Source organism: Carettochelys insculpta, chromosome 2 (genome assembly GCF_033958435.1).
Source record: "Carettochelys insculpta isolate YL-2023 chromosome 2, ASM3395843v1, whole genome shotgun sequence".
NCBI lineage: Eukaryota > Metazoa > Chordata > Testudines > Carettochelyidae > Carettochelys > Carettochelys insculpta.
The window spans coordinates 197152050-197173021 of NC_134138.1; the positions used below are offsets into that span (position 1 = coordinate 197152050).

The 20972-nt window shown below is 41.6% G+C and overlaps 2 protein-coding genes across 8 annotated transcripts in view; one reads left to right on the plus strand and one right to left on the minus strand.

The window, feature by feature from the left end:
* The window catches only part of TOPBP1 (DNA topoisomerase II binding protein 1), a 48324-nt gene extending 44002 nt beyond the window's left edge, over positions 1–4322 (plus strand). For all 5 annotated transcript variants that reach the window (XM_074988260.1, XM_074988263.1, XM_074988262.1 and 2 more), the window contains 4 exons: positions 689–829; positions 2449–2538; positions 3059–3220; positions 3888–4322. In XM_074988260.1, the coding sequence (XP_074844361.1) occupies positions 689–829; positions 2449–2538; positions 3059–3220; positions 3888–4031 (537 nt within the window). In that variant the 3' untranslated portion in view covers positions 4032–4322. The remainder of the gene's footprint in view (positions 1–688; positions 830–2448; positions 2539–3058; positions 3221–3887) is intronic.
* The window catches only part of CDV3 (CDV3 homolog), a 65106-nt gene that overhangs the window by 25388 nt on the left and 18746 nt on the right, over positions 1–20972 (minus strand). For 2 of the 3 annotated variants that reach the window (XM_074988270.1, XM_074988269.1), the window contains one exon: positions 20508–20962. The exons of the other annotated variant lie outside the window; for it this stretch is intronic. In XM_074988270.1, the coding sequence (XP_074844371.1) occupies positions 20938–20962 (25 nt within the window). In that variant the 3' untranslated portion in view covers positions 20508–20937. Of the gene's footprint in view, positions 1–20507; positions 20963–20972 lie in introns of those variants that run through there. 3 annotated transcript variants of the gene reach the window in all.

Below are 20972 nucleotides of genomic sequence, written 5' to 3' on the forward strand. Positions count from 1 at the left end.
TTTGCATTCACCATAATATGATGGATCCTGATGTGCCAGGAATTAAATCCTGATCTCGTAGTTGGTAAGCACAACAGTATAAATAACCAAGCTCCTCTCTTTCTCTTCAGTTTTGTATGTTCTCTTTTATATGCAATTGAATCTGTAATTAGTGATACTCTAAAACACCTTTGGTACCATTAGTAGTGTTCGGAAGCCACTTTTTAATTATTGTTATTTATTATAGTCTGGGTATTATTCAGAGTACTCAGTCTGTTTCACAGTTCTCCAGAATCTAACAGCTTTGTTAACTTGGCTGATTTAAAAGTTTTGTTTTCTGTTTTGTTTTTGATCTGTATGAATAAAAATAAAGCATTTGTATTGCTTGGGAAGCAATCTTATTAAATTGAGAGAGAGAGAGAGGGGATTTGTGGATAAATGACAATCATTTTCACTCTGTTGCATAGGAGCTAACCACAAGAGGAACCAAAGTGGCATAGAGATAATATAGGTTAATGAAATGATTGAGTTTATTTAAAATCTAAATGAGAGTCTCTGTACATGTAGGAAAAATTTTAACCAAGAGGTGCTGTATTTAATTTTAATAACTACTGCTGTGCTTTCTGTTAGACAAAATTGATATGCTAAGCTTGTGTGTCCTTGTTTATTTTGTAATTTTCTGCTATTGATGTGACTATAATTGTTCTAGGAGGAAGATTATGAATGGGGCAGTAACTCCATACTCAACGTTCTGCCTGGAATCAATGTAAACCAAAAGAAACTAGCCCTTGCAGCTGTGAGATGGAGGAAAAAAATCCATAAAAGGAAGCAGGAAATGGGTGTCATTGAGGTATTAAATAGGTATCATTCAGGTATTTGGTAACACATTAAGGCTGTGTCCACACTACCACCTTCCTTTGAATTCCCCTGCACTTGGAAGTACTGGCGGGTTGCACTGCGGCTAGACGCGTGCCAGTACTTCGAAGTTTAAAACTTCGGAGTTGCTGCGGGGCAGAATTTGCTTAATGAAGTGCTGCTTACGCACAGCAGCACTTCATTAGTTAAACTCCGAACAGCCTCATTACCATCCTTCCTTCGAAGGAAGGTGGTAGTGTAGACACAGCCTAAGCGTAACCTACTGATGTTGGAAGGCAGGTACCATAATGGGATGTGCTGCAAGAAACTGAGTCTCTGTGCCAAGAGAGGCTTACCAGCTTTGCTCTTTTTAAAAACTGAGCACCCTAGCTGCTTCCATACTCATGCAGTCGCTCTTCTTTCCCCTAAAAGCTTTTATTGTCAGCATTAGACATTATTAGCGTTGAAATTAATTAATGGTCTTTGTTCCCTCTTGGCACTGCTGACTGCAATCACTCCCCTTGCCAACTAGTATGCAAACTGGAAATCCTAATACTTAAATAACTGCTTTTCTTTTAACATTAAATTTGTTTTCACCCTTTACCGTTATGATACCAAACAACTTCAATCCCTTTATTTTCCCTCGTTCATTTGTCTTAGGGTAAAATTTTCAGAAGTATCTAAGGCTATGGCCACACTGTGCTCTAAACCTGAAATAAGTTTATTTCAAATGGGCTGTCTGTTTGGTATTTGGTGCTGTCTACATATTGCCAAATGTTGAAATACTGCACTATTTCAAAGCACCCCTTCCTTCTCCTGCAACAAGATGTTCAGGGATGCCAAAATAGCATGCCTGTTATTTTGAAAAATATTTCAAAATAACAAGCGTGATTTCCTAGATGGAGATTAGCTATTTTGGGATACTTCGGTATCCTGAAATAGCTCTGCAGTGTAGACGTAGCCTAAATTACTTCGGAAACTGATTCCCACTGAGTTTCAAAGAGACTGTCTTACATGTCTAAATCATTCTTGAAAATGTGACTTAAGTTCCTAAATCAGTTGGCACTTACAAATATTTACCCTTAACAATCAAACTCACAATACATTACTAAAGGACTGAGCGCTGCATCCTGTAAAATAGAAGTGTCCAACACCAGCAACTCTGGTTATGTTAAGGAGTGCTTATTAGCATCTTGACGGGAAGCATTAGGACTATGCTTAATTTGCTTATATATTTACATTAACATGTTAAATAAAAAAGGAGCACACATAAGCCTAATATTTTTTGTACTGCAACCTTTTCTGAAACATACTAGAATATACTTGATGTATGAGTTCATCCTTAGTTAACTGGCATTGTTGTTTCATCCAATAGTTAACTAGAAGTGGGTAGCCTGATGAAATGTCAAACCTTGGGGGCTGGAATTTGGCCACTGGCTTTCATGTTGTCCATCCCTGCTGTTGTTTTATTATTAACTTTTTTTTTTTTTTTAAATAAGTGTGTATGATGTATGTGATAAACTTGCCTTTCAGAATGTTCGCGCCTGGGGTATAGTTAGCTTTTAGGATTTTCATATAACCTAGTTCTTTTTTGAAACTGAATCTTTTATGTAGGGGGCATTTAGTGGCTGGAAAGTGATTTTGGATGTTGACCAAACCAGGAAAGCAGGATTCAAACGTCTTCTTCAATCAGGAGGAGCAAAGGTGTGTAACTTCTTTAAAAGAGAAATTTAATTCAGTTACTTTAGATCACTTTAATAGACACTGATGTTTTGTTGATACTTGTTGTTTGTGTAACAGAAGTACCAGGAAGCCTTGTTGTGCTGCACATTGTAAATACAAATAGCAAGAGGCAGTCTGTCATCCCAATTGCTTATTAGGTAAATAGACAAGACAAAAGAAGTTGTGATGCTCCTGTTTACAGATGGGGAAATGAGGCACACAGGTTAACTTGCCCAAGGTGTCATAAGAACTCAGTGGGAGGACTTGAACCTAGAGTTTCTGGGTCCCAGTCTCTTTCCCAAAGGAAGAGATCATCATCCTACCTGTCATGGGAACATAGATTATAATGTAGAATGAGGCTATACTTGGTACCCTGCTGTCTAAGGACATATTGTTTAATATGACGTATTAGTGAATACTTAATCTGTAAAATGTGTACACTCGACTGCCAAGAGAAGTAGACATGAAAGTAAAATAGAAGTTTTTGTATTTAAATCTCTAGGTGCTGCAAGGTCATTCTCTGCTTCTCTATAAGGAAGCCACTCATCTTTTTGCTGACTTCAGTAAACTGACACCAGATGATGCCAGAGTTAATGTAATGGAGGCTGCTGCCCAAGGAGTGAACTGCTTGAAACCAGAGTACATTGCTGACTACCTCATACAGGTATGTACATATTAGGAGCATTATGTACCATTTGTTTGCTTTGAAGAAAAAGGTCCACATCTAGAACACCAAATCTAGGTAAGTCATACTTACTAAAGTACACTGCTTCACCCATTGATTCATTGAATGAAAACTATTGTATGTAGTTAGGATGGAGCGCTGCCCTGCATTAGCTTGTAGTGAAACAGACTTCTGATTTTGATACTCCAATTTTAGATCTTGATAGCTGTTTTGCCAATAACTATGATCATAAGATCTAATGTTAATATGTTTGTGCTGAATTTCCATTTTTGGCCACTAAATAATGACAAAGGTTTGTTTCAGGTTTAGAATTGGACATATAGTATTTCTGTAGCTACATGACTTTTAGAATACACTAGATCATGTGTGTATGGCCTTGAGCTACATGCATGCATTTTCCATCAGAACTCTGAGAAATGTTTGATAATTCCATGCCAAATCAGAAATGTTTTTAAAACTTTAGTGAGCAGCTGTCTCAATGTGTCAAAATTGGGCTTTGTTTTATTACTTCTTTATATGTTGTCCCAGAATGATGAACTCTTTTTAATTTTAGTTGGATGCTAAAGGAGAGCCAGATAGAGCAATTTTTCTAATACTGGACAGCTGTACAAATTGATTTGGTTAAAACACTTTTTATCTTTTGAAGGAGCTTCCTCCTCCCATGGAGAGTTATTGTCTTCCAGAAGCTGTTTCTTACTTTCAAAATAGCAAAGAACTGGGAATTGGATTATCTCAAAAGAGAAAAGCACCTGGAGAAACAAGCAACGTCAAACGATCCAGAATACAGTGAGAGAATTCTCCATTTTTAATTCTTGTATTTTATATTACTATTTATAAATATTGTTACACTCTCTTGTGGAAAAAAATTAAAAATTTTTAAATTACAACTTGAATGTAATGTACTTATGTTTTCTTGTGTTTAGCTTGCTGTAATATTAGTTGGGAAGATCGTTTTATTCTGTTAGTGGCACTAAATGACACCATCCACATCTGTACAAAAAATTTAGCCTACTTAGTATTTTGATCACTGTGACTTTCAGTTCATGTAGGCACGCTGGCCTATAATAAACTAATATTTTTTGATTCTTGCTTTATTTTGAAGATAGTATTATCGCTTTGTAGGAATGCTGCTAGGTTTTGCCATGCGATGATGGAATCTTAGATATGCCTGAGCTTCCTGCCAATCTACATTTATTTTTGAAATGGCAGAAGGAACAGATGTGTGAAAGAAAAAATTTTCTAAATGCATGGTGAAGAGTGAGTGCACGCAGACTGTAAAACACTGTGTATTGATACAGAACCTTTAATTTGAGAATCTCAAACTATTTTACAAACCTGTGGGGTAGGTAAAGAGGAATACCACAGTGTTACAGAGATGAGGAAAACTGGTACACAAAGATGAAGTTATGCAATTGGGTTCTCAACTTAAGTCTGTGATGGAGCCAGAAATGGGGGCATTGTAATGACTTACTTCATTAGTGGGATGTGTCTGTGCCATATGCAGAAGTGCTGTTTCACACTGGAATCTGTCTGGGTAGCAAAGCCTTCCTGCCTAGAGAGAGAAAAGTTGCTTTCTAACACTTGCCCAACAGCTTAGGCTTAAGGATTGTTAAGAGACAGTGCCAGAGGCACACACAAGGATGTGGGCTGGCTGGGAAAATGTCAGTTGTTTTTGTTCCTGTGACTTGACTTAGATTTTCATTTTACCTAATCTTCTCTCTTTCACTCCAACTTAAGTATACATGTGGGCTGTTCGGAGAAAAAAGATTTTAGAACAATGTTTTCTTCCAACTGGCAAATAATACTTTCAGAAGGATGTCGGTCAGTATCAATGGTCACAGGTGTGGGAAGTACCTAAAACCCAGTCAGACTTGCAGACTGAAAAGAAGTGGTTGGTATAAAGAGGATCTATGTGTGAGAAAATCATCAAATTTCCACTCAGAGGCAGAAGACCAAACAGAGTGCTGCCAGAGACAAGAAAGGAAAGAGCTGCAGCTCATCCTTTAACCAGGACCACAACAGTCTATTATACAGTAAAATGCCTTTAATTCAGCATGTCTGGGACTGGACAGGTGCCGGATTACCAAATTTTCTGGACTATTGGATGTCCCCATAACTCCCAAGCCCTAGTTCAACCCCCCCGCCGCCTCGCAGCTCACCACCCTCCGTGCTCCTTCTGCTTCTTCACCCCCATCCATCTCCAGCTTCACCACCCCTGCACACCCTGGCTCAACTCCATCCCCCGGCCCTTCTGTGCAGTCCTAACCCACCTCAGGCTTAAACCCCCACCACCCAAGCCTCCCATGTATTTTGGGAGACTACTGTATGCCAGACCATCAAATTTTGCTGGATTAGCTCCATAAATGGGACTGTTTTTGCCAGATGCTTCTCTCTCTAGCGTCACAGTGAGCATAAGAGCAGAAAGCAGATAGCACTGGGTGCAATTGTTATAGTCAGCCAAGTTATCTCCTCTGACTCAGGCAGGGGTGGAGCAAGGTACAGCCCATGGGCTGGAACTGGTCCACCAAACCAGCTGAGCCAGCCCTTAGGCACAGAGCACCCAGACACTGCTTTAAGGGACTCCCTGTTCCATGTTTGCTTCAGATGCCAGCAAGAAGCTTCATGTGCTCTCCCACAACCTTGCAAAATGTCAGTTCCCATTGGCTAGCTTATTGTTTCCAGCCACTTAGAGTGGTGAGATTTTTTTTTTGCTGGGGATGAGGACAGTGCAGAAAGCCTCCTGCTGCCCTCCTGCCTGTGTCTGGAGCTGAGAGCTACAGGGAGCAGGTCTCAGTTTTTGGCAATCTGAGGCTGGGGCAGGCAGAGAGCCTATCTCAGAGGGCTGGTGGTTGGAAGCCACTCAGGTAAGTCTAATGGTCAGAGCCTGCCTCTGGCACTCCAGACCCTCCAAACCACCATCCCTCTGCTCCCCTACCGCACATAAACAAAACCCTCTGCCCCTCCTCCTACGCCCATACTGCCTTGCAGACCTTACATCTTAATCCCCTGCCCCAGGTCACAACCCTCCCCCCCAGCACATTGTAATCCAAACCCCTGCATCCCCTCCTGCACGCATCCCCTACCCTAATTCACAGCTCAAACCGCTGCATCCCAGTCCCCTGCCCAGGGTCACAGCCAAACCCTTGCACCCGCTCCTGCATCCCAGACTCCTGCCCCAGGTCACAACCACCTCCTTCACCCAAACTCCCTCCCAGCAGATGCCACCCAACCTGTCCCAGACCCCACACCCCTTCCATAGAAAAGTGTGGCCTTTGATCACATACCTAAATCTTGCAGTGCTCCCACCCAGCAAAAATTATTGGCTATCCCTGGTTTTACACTTCATTGTTGTTAACTCACAGCCAAGTCTGTTGTATTGGACATCTTAGTCTGACGTATGTAATCTTTTGATATAATCCTACTAGGGAGATGCTGCATTAGTCTTTCATAGCTGCAACAAAACTTTACTTTTAAAAATATGAAGAGTAGAACCCTGGCTGAAAAATCTTGAAACAGGTCTATGCCTTAATTATCAAAGCTTAGCAGAGGAGTAGATAAGTACTTACACATTTGAGAAGTGTAAAGGTTGAACCTCTCTAATCCGGCACCCTCGGGCCCTGACTGGTGCTGAACCAGAGAATTTTCTGAACCATGGGAGGTTTAATGTTATGTGGCAGCATTACCAACACTACCACTGGTTACTGGGCTCTTAGAAGACATTTAAGCACAAGTTACAGCTAAATAACAGCACAGAACAGACTGCTGGCTGTAAATAAACTTTGAGACCATGGGAAACTTGGCCATACCCATCAGTGGATGTCCAGCTAACTTAAATCATGCCAAATTATGCATATTGCTGGAACAGTGTGTGTGTAATGGAAGCCTGATGTGGACTTTTCCGGAAGAGCTGAGGGAAGTAGGGCCTAAATCTGATAGTTTACTCACATTTACAATCAAGCTCTAAACTAAGACTAAGCAAAGAAACAAGAGAATGCATGAAAGGCACTCTAGGTGTGCTGCTTGGGTGGAGTACGCAGGGGATGAGAAATGAGGTAAGAGAACTTAGACTGTTTTTGAGGGTAGGCATAATGAAGAAGGCAATGAAAATACCAGAACATGGCTACAGTCAGAGCAGCAAGTCACACAATTTACAGGCATGTTTTTTAATAAGGGATACTGAAAGGAGGAGGAATTTACAGTAGTTCAGATGGGCTTGAATAACAGATTTAGTGCTGGGAACAAAGAAGAATGGATGGATAGATTCTGGAGAAGAGAGAACTCCAGCAGGGCTTACTGGCAACAGCAATGTGAGGGAAGGAATAAATGAACCCAGTATTGTCAGCCTATTGAATATGGAGCTAATGGGGCAGAGGGAAGAGTTGGGAGGCGAATGCTGAGTTCAGTTTTTGTCTTGAAGAGATGGCTACAAGGCACCTGCGTGGATGTTCCAGCTGCAACAATGAATGGAGAAGGATTTCTGATTTCCCTGTGGTGGTGGTGGGGGCAATGGAAGGTACTACGGGGAGACAAGATGTACTACTAAAATGGGAGAGGGTCAGGGGAAACTCTAAGGCATGTTGACAGAGGAAGAAATTCTAAAGTCACAATCAGAAAGGTAAAGTAAGAAGCTGAGAGAGTTGAAATGCACTTAGGGCTCTTCAAAGGGCCACACAGCTCAGGCTCACTCTCTTAGCTGAAATGCTGCACCATGGGCTCTGATCTGGAACAAGGATCTCTAGTTGCAAATCTCACATCTGGTTTTTGCTTGATGTTATGCACCAACAGTAGTGGCACTTTTGATGGTGGACAATGTAGAAACCGATCTGTCACTGTTGTCACTAACTTATTTTACATATCCCCAATATCCACCTACAAAATGGTTAGAAGGGCAGAGTTTAACCACTGACTTGTTCTAACAATCCCATCCTCCGGCTGTCAGTAAGCTTCAAACAGCTAGATGTTGGGATTAGACAAGGGTATATTCTGGTCATTTCTTGTGAACCATCTGGCATTTGTCCCTGTGGGGAGGCAGGATACCAGGCTAGTTGGACCCTGGTGTGTGCCCATGCTTATGGGTTAAGTGTTTCCCCTTCCACTTTCCCACTGTGCAATTTTAGAATTACAGGAATGTGATATCTAAAGTACTTGTGTGGGCTCCAACAGATTATCTGAGAGCCTCACAATCTTCAAGGCAGTTACTCTCACAACAATGAACTAGGGAAATATATCATACTAGCGGTGGGAATCAAGAGAGACAGTGGCCTGTCCAGAACTCTTGCAAGAAAATATGTGGCATAGCAGGAAATTAAACTCGGGTTGTCCAATTCATAGGCTTTTGCCCTAGCTTCTAGACCTTCCTTTCTCACAATAATACTGCGAAAACTGGATACAGAGTTTTAAAATGTGATAAAATAGAAAAACTTACTTAAATGGCTGAAATCTAGTAATCCTTTTGCTTAACTGGTACATGTTTTTTAAAAAGTACAATAACAAATCAAGGCAAAGCATGCTAAACAATACTGCTTCACAGATTATTTAACAAGATAAGCAGGCTAGGGGCAGTGAAATTAACCTGAAAAACAATTGGCCACTACTGTAAAAGATAAAATGTATTTTCTTTAGCTTTCTTCAGAGGAACTGTCACAAAATACTTTGCAGTGTGGGATATGGTTATTCTAACACAGGAAGAAGGATAAGAGGGATGCAAGCTACACGTTTAGAAGCTGAGTCATACATAGAGGCTATAATTTTACCATAGTGAAATTCACTGTCAAATTATTGCCCAGTTTACTAATTTCTTTGACTGCAAAAGATACACAATAAGGGCCATCATCAATCTCCTAGTACAGCGTTTCCCAAACTAATTTGGCCACAGAACACTTTTGATCGTGGAATATATTGATGGAACACAGACATGCAGGTGTGGAAGGTGGGGGGGGGAGATCGTTATATAGAAAAAGTGCCATATGTAATGCTCAAAAGTTGAAGTAAGAGTTAAGTTTTTACATGTCTTTATTTCACAACCAACAAATAACAAGAAAAAATCATCTGAATGAACAGCAATCTTGTAATTAAGTATAAGAATTAAAAATTAGGTACAAACCCAAAACAAAACATCAATATAACAGCTGAAAGAAGGATGGTTAGTGTCATTTTTTGTACAGAAATGGATAATACTCAAAAAAGGACTGTCCTTCCTTAAAGCTTAAAAACCATTTTTATGAAAAACAAAAATTAGGTATGGAAAAATATTTTTAAATTGTGTTTTTATACATTTGTTATTTTAAGGAACATAAAAATAAGTAACATTTGAGGTTTTTTTAATGGGAAGAGTTTTTCATCTCTGTTTTGGCACAAGTCATACAACTATATTATTATGAATTAATATACCTACAATCTAAACACTTTTAAATATCTTAATATTTGAGAGAGTTTCTTATTTAACATTTTAGAAGGAAAAATATTGCTAGCATTGAAATTTTTTCGTGGCACACCTATTCACATTCCACAGAACAGAGTTTGGGAAACGCTGTTGTAGTACAAACTGTGAGGTCTGCATGCAGATTCAGAGGACTAGTTCAGATTGTGATTCTATTTAGATATTAATAAAAAATACTACTGGGTCAAACGATCACCAGCTACAAGTTTTTCCAGATATCAGGTTGACTTCAGACTGTTAGACATCATGGTAGCTATGTGTCTGTTTTTGCTCCTTTTCACCATTGTTTGTGCTAGAATTAGAAATGCTAATTGCTGACTTGATGTTCCAGTGTATGATAGTTGAAAGCAAGTTCAAATCACCTTTTCATGCAGCAAAATTCCCTCAAATTCTTTGCTAAGCACTCATCCAAATCTGTATGTTTTTCTAACATCTGGCTATGCCAGCATCTAAAAGCATAAATTCCGTGGCTGAACTAGCCAACTATTAGTTACTGCCCCATTCTGCTTTATAGCTGTTTCTAACTACTTCCCTGTCTTGACCATTCTTGCTGTAGTAACTAAATGCAAAAGAAAATGGGTTACTGTTCCTTAAATAACAGCATGAAATCTGTTTGCTTAGCATACTTCAGCAAAAACAGAACTATGGCAGTTCAACCATTGTCCTGATTAGGGGAGCTTGGAGAAATGGTCTGCTGAAGTTTATAATTTTTACTTCATTAATTGCTTTCAAAGTAAGTGGAGTATAAAAGTGTAAAATTTCAACAAGTTCAGCTTGTTAAGTAGCCGTAAGAGAAGTAGTAAAACACAGACTGAACAAAAAGCATCTAGTGCAAAGTACATGCTAGTAAACAGAACTTATCTGCAGTATGTTTACTTGCACTTTTGTACTATTTATCGGGAGGCATTAACCATCAGTGGTGTTGAATCGCAAGCTAATAACACTTATAGGAAGAATAGTGGGGTGTACAGAAGGGAGATACAACAGGTTGGTGGGTTGGAGTCAAAGATATTTGTGAGAAAACTAGTCAGTTAGGCTTGACAAATTGGGAGGTCATGAGATGGTAGGCGTGCAGGAGGAAATTAGCAGTGTTGGTAGGACCTGTTTCTTGTATGCTTTTGTAACAGGATTGGGAATTTGGAGTGTGTTAGAGGATGCATATGGATGAGTATATTTAATTCCTAATCTATGTTTAAGGAAAACAGGTGCATTTGCCTACATGTGAAATGTTATTTCTCCTTCATTCCAAACAAAGCATCTTAAAATGATTTATGAAGGTAAGTATTCATCCCATTTTACAACTGGGTAAACTGAGGCATTGAGCCTTTTATCTGCCTAGTCGTACAGCAATACCAGCATCAGGGTTACTACCTCCTAAGGGCACCCCTTCAGTATCACACTGACAGACCGTTCAGGTTTTTTTTAGAAAGAAAAAACATGCAGTGTAAATTACTTGAACAAAAGAGCCACGGTGTATGGATCTCCCAACCACGGAGTATTACTAATATGGGGAAGCTACAGTAGAAGGTATGATATTCTACTTTTGAAACAGCATAACTCTTATGGGAGGACTTCAGCCTATTGTAAATTAGAAGGTATAATTCAAAAAGCTACCTTCCTATTGATTAGCACAAGGTTACTCCTAACCGCAGCAGAGAACTGATCTTATTTAGGCTGTACACAGGCATTTCTGTGTGGCGGTGAGGTGGGGCTTCTGTAAATGTGGACCTGATTTTTAAAAAAAATATAAAAATATTCATGAAATGAGCATGCACAAGAGAGGTTACTGAAAAATTTGAGTGGAAATTGTGATTGGTAACATTATTTCGTTATACTCAGTTTATACAGTAATTAGGGCTAGGCTAGCGGGAAGGGGATACGTTTAGAAGATAAAATGAAAAAGCAAGTTAAATTACTTTGAAAAGTTAGATGTCTGCTAAATTACTTTGAAAAGTTAGATGTCTGCTAGACACCAGGGCCTAAAGAAATGCATCCTAGAATACTTAAGGAGCTGATAGCTAAAGGCTCAGATACCTCCTCTATCAGCTTTGAAAAGTCATGGAACTCTTGGGAGATTCCAGAAGACTGGAAAAGGGCAAATATAGTGCCCATCTATAAGAAGGGGAATAAGAGCAACCCAGGGAATTAGAGACCAGTCAGTCAAACTTCTGTGCCAGGAAAGACAATAGAGCGAGTAATTAAGGAATTATCGCAAACATCTGGAAGAAAGTAAGGCAATAGGTAAACAGCCAGCATGGATTTGTAAAAAAGTGTCAGACCACTGATAGCTTTCTTTGATAGGATAACAAGTCTTGCGGATAAGGGAGAAGCCTTGGATGTGGTATATCTAGGCTTTAGTAAGGCATTTCATATGGTTTCAAATGATCTTATCCAAATACAGTTTAGATGAGTCTACTATACAGTGGGTGCATAACTGGCTAGATAACCATTTGCAGAGGGTAGTTATTAACCATTGACAATCATACTGAAAGGGCATAACAAGTGGAGTTCTGCAGGGGTTTGATTTGGGACTGGTTCTGGTTAATATCTTCAGCTATTTAAATATTGGTATAGAGAGTGCACTTAGTAAATATGCAGCTGGTACCAAGCTGGCAGGGGAGAGGGGGGTTGCAACCGCTATGGAGGATAGGGTTGGAATTCAAAATGATCTGGACAAAGTGGAGAAATAGTCTGAGGTAAATAGGATGAAGTTTAATAAGGACAAATGCAAAGTACTTCACTGTGGAATAATCAGTTTCTTACACACAATGGGAAGCAACTATCTAGCAAGGTGTACTGTGGAAAGGGATCTAGGGGTCATAGTGGACCATGAGCTAAATATGAGTCAGTGTGACACTGTTGGGGGGGGGCGTGGGGGGAAAAGGCAGCAAACATGATCCTGGGCTGCATTAACAAGGGTGTTACAAACAAGACACAAGAAGTCATTCTTCCACTCTACTCAGTGCTCATTAGGTCTCAGTTGGGGTATTGTGTCGAGTTTTGGACGTCACATTTCAAGAAAGATGTGGAGAAACTGGAGAAGGTCCAGAGAAGAGCAACAAGAATGATTAAAGGTCTAGAGAGCACAAGCTATGAGGGAAGATTGAAAGAACTGGGCTTGTTTAGTTTATAAAAGAGAAGACTGACCGGGGACATGATAGTGTTTTACAAGTACCTAAAAGAGTGTTAACAAGGGGGAGTGAGAAAAATTGTTCTTGGCCTCTGAGTATAGAACAAGAAGCAATGGGCTTAAACTGAAGGAAGGGAGGTTTAGATTGGACATTAGGAAAAGCTTCCTAACTCTTAGGATGGTTAAACATTGGAATAAATTGTGTAGGGAATTTGTGGACTCTTCATCACTGGAGATATTTAAGAGCAGGTTAGACAGACATCTACTGGCAGGGGGGGTGGCGGGGGGAATGGACTCTGTGGCCTGTTGAGATCCCTTCCAGTTCTACTGTCCTGTGTTTAAGGTTTTATAGCAATTACCTCCTGCGATCTTACTGTAATTACTGTAATAACGTGGATAAAAATTCCCTCATCCCCCTCCCTTTCCTTTTGCTAGTGGCCAAGCCTATGCTGGGAAACATAGTCCCTTCCCTGTTCTAGGGCCAGCTCTTTGTAGCTCCCAGCATGCCTTGGTTTCCTCTATCATGCCCTGCAGGCTCCCCCCTGCATAGCACAGTAGGGAAGAAGGAAGAAAAACCAGGCATTGGGGTGGTGTGCACACGTTCACCCACCCGCCCTCCCAGCTTTTGTACGTTATTTACAGCTTTACTATCTTTAGAGTTCAAGATGAGGACAGCATAAAAAGCAAAAATGCAATTTACAAAATCTCTTCAGTTCACATTTGCAATTTAATGTTACTGTCCACTTCAGAACCCATACAACTATTTATGGTTTAAGGGTGTCTGAGCTTAGATACTTTATAATCACACCCACAAATCTAGATGTGCTCCGTTTCAGCCAAAATTTGAAGACACAAATACAGACTGCTAAATCTAGAAGAATATGAATCTATTGGTAGGACTTGCTCTTATCTATGTTTGTTTCTTAACTTTCTGATTATGACACTTTGACTTAGAAGTCCCAATCCAAGCGCTAATAGATCTCAATCTGATCTCAAAAGGAGGAAGTTACCCAAAAATTGAAATCAGAACCAGACATCTTACATGCCTAGCAGCACATTAGTTCTTCCATATGCTCATAAAAATGACAAGCTGCTTTTAACAGTTTCAAGCTGGTATTTTCTGCAGCCCCACATCCCTCATTTTACTGGACATATGGGCTGCTCTCCTAGAGATCAGTGTTTTAGCACCACAAAAATCTGACTACTGTCCCTCTGCTCCTGCTTGCTACTAAGTTCTGCTTCTGACAGCAGCAGCAGCCAGGGTTGGTTTCTTTTGCTGCTCCCACCCTCAGATCTTCTGTCCAGCTTTTTATTTAAAAAAAAAAAAAAATACTGTTGTCCTTCCTTTGCATTCATCCTCTTCCCCACGCCAATTAAGTCCTCAGCTTATCCCTTCTCTGCCCAAGCCATGTCACCCCCCCCCCCTTGAGTGAGGGGGAGAAGGGCCAAAGCCCAAGCCCTGCTGGTTGCAGCTAAGGCTTCATCTTCAGCCAGGGTCCTAAACAAGTTTAATGCTGGCCCTGGCAACCCTATTAAAATGGGTCACAATAATCCCCTTTGGGGTCTGGACCCACCCTTTGAGACTTGATGCCTTTCAGGAATGGCGGAGCAGCCAATAAATCACAGGATCCAATCTAAGCAGGGCTGTATATGTGAGGAAGCCTTTATAGGTTCACAGATCGAACACTGTGTCAAGCCTGCAACCAGGCTTCCATCCCTAATGCTATTAGGTCCCAGATCTGCCTATCCCACAGCAAGTGGGGCCTCCATACACTGATGCAGTCATGAATCTAACAGGAGTGAAAATAGACCAGGAAAGGTGTTAAATGCAAAGAGTTCCTGACCAGTCACAAAGCAAATCCCCGTAGATCTTTACTGAACAAAGAAGGGAGGCTTGCAGTACTATAAGTGCTCCCTACCCTCCATCGTAAAGTGGGTCCAGAGTGTCCTGAGGAAAGAAGCCAGACTTCTAATCAGTCCCTTTCCCTTTTGAGCTGACCAGAAGAACTCAAGACAATAAATCTCCTCCTCCTCTCTTCCGAGGGAGAATGAGAGCCAGCAAGGAGGATTCTTTGACCCCTCAGGAAGGCTCCAGGCCCAAAGGAAGGTAGGACTACAAGTGACCTCACCAAGGCTGCAACAGAACTTCTAAGCTCCTGAAGTTCACAACACCAACACCAACACAAAAATCTAAATAGGCTAAGCAGAGAATAAACAGCACAAGAAATCTAGGAGTCCTCTGACACCTCCTTTACCAAGGAAGGTGAGCTGTCTCTGAAATCTGAGCAGGCTCCTGAGAATATGCCTCAAAATCCTCCCTGAGGCTGCAGTACTCTTTCATTTCTCCTAGAAGGAAATGAATAGGACATGCTTGATTTGTGCAAGGACATAAATAAGAGTGAACTCGGCATGCTAACATTCAAGACCTAAAGTGCCACATGGATGATATTCTGAAAGTTGACAACATTGTAGCATCCCTCCCAAGGCTATAGCCATGGTATACTGGGGAAGGGTGTGCCTCCCCAGACAGCCCTGCCTATGCTACATCCTATGGCAACCTCTTGCTTACCACTAGCTGGCCTCAGTCAAGGTTGGCTGCTTTCTTACAGGAAGCCTGCTGAGGCTGGCAAGGGCAGCCCAGTGCTGTGGCTGCACCACCCAGCACTGTAGGGCTGGGGCTGCTGGGGTCATGCTCGATGTTCTGGGGCTGGAGGACCACTACATTGCCCTCCCCCAGTGCTCTGGTGCTGGCTTGGCAAGACCACATAACACTCATCCCCTCCTGGTCCTGCAGGGTGGCCCACTCTTTACCACCCATTGCCCAGAGGCTTGGGGCAGAGGGGATAGGACTGCATACTAGAGCCCAGCCTCCCACTCATTTAGTAGAAGTGGGGCTGGATGGACCTTACATGGAAGAGGTAAGCCAGGCCCCCGGCCAGCTTCCTTGAGCCAATGGTTCACCCACTCTCCTGGATATAGTTACGTTCTGTCCTAAGGACCCCACAGGTAGAAAGATGAAGGCCACTTTCATTAAAGACTCTGAAGCCTCCTCTGCCTCTCTCCAAGCGTCCTTGGCAGCTACGTTCATTGCAAGATCATCTCTTCTATGACTGGAAGATCTCAAATCTCTTAAGGACAGAGATTACCTATAGATCACTTTGAAGAAAGTTGCTTTAGCAACAGCATTTGTAGCTGACACCACCATGGAAGCGCTGAGGTTCTTGGCCTGAGGCACAGCTTCCAGCCTTATAGCCAGGGATAACTTATGGCTTTCACTGTGGCAGGATGGATACTCAAACTGGTCTGATGCTTGGCCAACTTTACAGGCTCCCTCTTTGAGGGCGGGAAGCTGGATAAGGTAGTGGCTGACTGTGGCAAAGTCCAAAAAATTTAAGGACACCATAAAACACACTGATCTATAACAAAATAGCTTATCTTCCACAGTGAAATGGAATAGTATCAGAGGGGTAGCCGTGTTAGTCTGGATCTGTAGAGCAACGAAGGGTCCTGTGGCACCTTATAGACTAACAGAAAAGTTTAGAGCATGAGCTTTCGTGAGTTAACTCACTTCTTCAGATGCTGGTCCTGGAAATCTGCAAGGCCAGGTATAAATAGGCCAGAGCAAGGCTGGGGATAACGAGGTTAGCTCAGTCAGGCAGGCTGAGTTGTATTGTCATCAGTAGATCTGGAGGTGTGAACTCCAAGAGAGGGGAAGCTGCTTTTGTATTTAGCCAGCCATTCACAGTCTTTGTTTAATCCTGAGCTGAGGGTATTGAATTTGCAGATGAATTGTAGCTCAGCAATTTCTCTTTGGAGTCTGTTCTTGAAATTTCTTTGCTGCAGGATAGCTACTTTTAAATCTGCTACTGTGTGTCCTGGGAGATTGAAGTGCTCTCCTATGGGTTTTTGTATATTGCCATTTCTGATGTCTGATTTGTGTGTATTTATTCTTTTATGTAGGGACTGTCCAGTTTGTCCGATGTATATGGCAGAGGGGCATTGCTGGCACATGATGGCATAAATTACATTGGTAGATGTGCAGCTGAATGAGCCCACAATAGTGTGGCTGATCCGGTTAGGTCCTGTAATGATGTTGCTGGTGTGTATATGTGGGCAGAGCTGGCAACGAGGTTTGTTGCATGGATGGGTCCCTGAGATAGAGTGACTGTGGTGCGGTGTATAGTTGCTTGTTAGGATTTGTTTTAGGTTGGCAGGTTGTCTGTGAGCAATGATAGGTCTGCCTCCCAAGGCCTGTGAAAGTGGGATCATTGCCATATACATCGGACAAACTGGACAGTCCCTACGTAAAAGAATAAATGCACACAAATCAGACATCAGAAATGGCAATATACAAAAACCCATAGGAGAGCACTTCAATCTCCCAGGACACACAGTAGCAGATTTAAAAGTAGCTATCCTGCAGCAAAGAAATTTCAAGAACAGACTCCAAAGAGAAATTGCTGAGCTACAATTCATCTGCAAATTCAATACCCTCAGCTCAGGATTAAACAAAGACTGTGAATGGCTGGCTAAATACAAAAGCAGCTTCCCCTCTCTTGGAGTTCACACCTCCAGATCTACTGATGACAATACAACTCAGCCTGCCTGACTGAGCTAACCTCGTTATCCCCAGCCTTGCTCTGGCCTATCTATACCTGGCCTTGCAGATTTCCAGGACCAGCATCTGAAGAAGTGAGTTAACTCACGAAAGCTCATGCTCTAAACTTTTCTGTTAGTCTATAAGGTGCCACAGGACCCTTCGTTGCTCTAGTGAAATGGAATGTTACCTCAGAAGAAAAAAGTTTTACAGGTTCTGCTCCCTCATCTTTGTATAGAAGCACATGCAGGCTAGCAAAGCCATTTTCAAACCTCAAAAAGCAGATGAGGAAAAAAATTAAAATGGAGATACAGGCTTCTATAGAATCATCTCTACCCCCAGGGGACTTCTTGATTTCAATAATGGATGTCTCTCTCTACATCCCTATCAGACCAAGCCACCATAGACTTGAGATTTTTTGCTATGGCAGGAAAGACTATCAGTACAGACCACTGCAGTTCAGCCCATCCATGGCCCCAGAGTTTTTACAAATATATCAGTGGTGATAACAGCTGTACACAGATGGCAAATAACTCATCCATGCCCCTTTCTGGACAACATCCTGATCAGAGCTCTATCGCAGTCAGCAGTGTGAGGCCATATCTGAGATGCTGAATCTTGTCCAGGAACATGGCTCTCAGTGGTCAGAAAAGTTCTCTGGCTTCATCCAGAAATTTATTTTCTTGCTTTAGACCAGCAGGAAACCTACTAGTGTAGAACTCTGCCTTCAACTGCTAGGACACATGCTGTTGTGAATGGAGAGCCCTCCCTGGGCACATGAGAAATCTTCAAGCCAGAAGCATGGAACCATTTCCCAGACACATGAAAATCAAGTGCCGATTCCAACGTGTGCTCAACTGCCTACAATGGTGGTCAGTCAATGATAACGTCCATGCAAAGGCTTGCCCATGTAACCTTCCAGCTCCCTTAGTCCTTCTAACTAGCTACAGCATAGAGGGCTGGTGAGTTCACTTGGGGATCCAAATAGTGGGTCTGTGGAATGAGGGGGAAAAAGGCTCAAGGTAAAAATCTCCTAGAGCTGAAACTGGTCAAGCTAGCTCTGCAGAGATTCCAACCAACCACATCCTGGTTCCATCAGACAATCTGACTATATTTGCACATATAAACAACCAAAGGAGAAACAGTCTGGCTCTACCTGCACAAACAGTAAAAATAGGTAAGTGGAACAGTTCCTCCTTTCCCTTGGAGCAATCCACATCAAAGGGGACCTAAACCCAAAATAGGCTGGCTCAGCAGGTACAGAATCAATGTCAACTAATGACTGAATCACATATTGGATCTCACTTCATTTGACCTCTCTGTTGCAGATTGCACAAATAGAGACCAAAATACTTCACAAGGGAGGAAGATCCCAGGTACACAGGCCTTTATGACAGTTGGCTGCATGTTTCCACCTTTTCCACTATAGGAAAGATGATCCAGAAAATAAAACAAGAACAGGAAATGTTAAGGTTAATAATGTCTCATTTGACCTTGTTTTCCCAACCTGATAGAGCTGAAACTGGAGCACCTCCTCCAGCTTCCATGGAAGGTGCACTGCTTCTTGGAAGATACTCATCTTAATTCAGACCCAAAACTGTCTCAGCTGACAGCCAGATCTCAATCTGTTCTTCACAGTCATTGCAGCATTGCTTTCATCTAGGAGAATATCAGTCTGGCTAAGAATCAAATGGTGCCAAAACCATAATGGAAATCCCACATATTCCAACCATTTGGAACTTTCTCCAAAAGGCAGAGGCTTTCAGACCAGTACCATTATATTTCTGCTTTTAGAACAGCGCTGTTTATATGATCCTGAGGTCTCTGGCAGATAATCCACAAGTCGCCAGATTCCTTCAAGCAGACTGAGTAGCCAGACCAATGATCAAGCCACTCTTCCCAAAATGGGACACAGTTTTGAGAGCTCCAACAAGCCATCCTTTCAAGCTTGACTTTTATTCATCCATTAAGACTTCTTTCTTAGCAGCTGTCAAGTCAGCCAGGTGCACATTGGTACTGGCAGACTTACCCATACTGGAAACTTACTTGGTGTTCCACAGAAGTGCTTATGACACGAGAATCCTTTCTTCATAATTCCACCTCATACTTCAAGAGATTGTTTCCTTCAGTCAAAAACCACAATATTCTAATGAAAAAGTATGGCCCACCTTGGAGGTGAAGAGAGTGTTGAGCATCTGTCTCAAGCATATCAAGTCCACCATTGGATTCCCTGTTCATATGTTGCCACCCCACTCCAATGCCAGAGAATCAGAACTTAAAGTCCTCCATCACCAGGTGGACTACCTTATGTATTTTGGGAGCCTACAGATCACCAGAGGCTTCCAAAAGGGATCAGGGGGCACTCCACAAGATCCTTGGTAACTCCACGGGCAGAATGAGCAAACACATCCTCTTTGGAAATTCGAAAAGGAGACACTTGATCTACAGCTCACAACTTCATTAAACACTACAAGATGGACATTCCATTTTCTGCAGCGGCTCCTTTTGGGAGGAAGGTGCTTCTGGAGGTAGTTTAGAAATAACTGTGTGAGCTCACTCAATATCTTCCTACCAGTTTTTTTATTTGGTAAGTCTCCCTGCCCCCATTCACTGCTTGCTATTTCCCAGATGTCCACACTTGTGGGAAATACTGGGCTGCAGAACAGAAAATTTCTTATCTATAAATTTCTTTTCTGCTAGCAGTCTTTCACAGTTCTACTCACCCTGGAAGGCTTAATCAGTAAGCCATTAAATGGAATCATTACCATATGGCTATCTTCCTAGGTTTAATTAATCTCTGGAATGTTTGTTACTAATGTGTTGTTGCAGGTTTCACAGCTTGGGAATAATTCATCTAGCAGCATATAGAAGCAAAGATCACGTAATGTCAAAACACTGATGAGCCTCAGAAAGAGACCAGATATATGGAATTGTGGGAGATGCTACTTGCAGAAAGGAAATTATCTGTAAGAAGTTTTATGTATGAAATTTTTGATGTGTAGTTTTCTGAAAGATGCAGAATCAGGAATTCAATTTTTGGTTTAAAAATAAAACATTTTAACCAACAAATACTGCAACTATATATTCAGGAAAATCAGAGTAGGTCACAACTCAATGATTTCTTTACTATCACAACTGAACCAGAAAATACAACCTAGAAGGATAAAAGAAAATAAACAGAAATCATATCTTCACATATACAGAAGCTAATATGGGCATGCCACAGTGATTACTAAGAAAGGTGGTATACATTTGGGAGCTGAAGATTGAGTGAATAGCATGGTGGCAAGTTCAACTACCAAGATACAATCAGTTACTACTTGCATTCACCAAACCTAACAAACTTTATAACTGGGCAAGACAACGGCAAATACAATTCAACAGAAACAAGTGCAGTGCAATAAATATCGGAAAGAATTGTAACCATTCATACATTGATGCTTTCTGAATTAGTTGTTATCTCTCAGAGGAGACGATGTAGGCATCATCATGGACAGCTCGAAGACCTCTGCTCAAATGTACAGTTGCAGTCAAGAAAGCGAGTAAGATGTTAGGCTGCATTAAA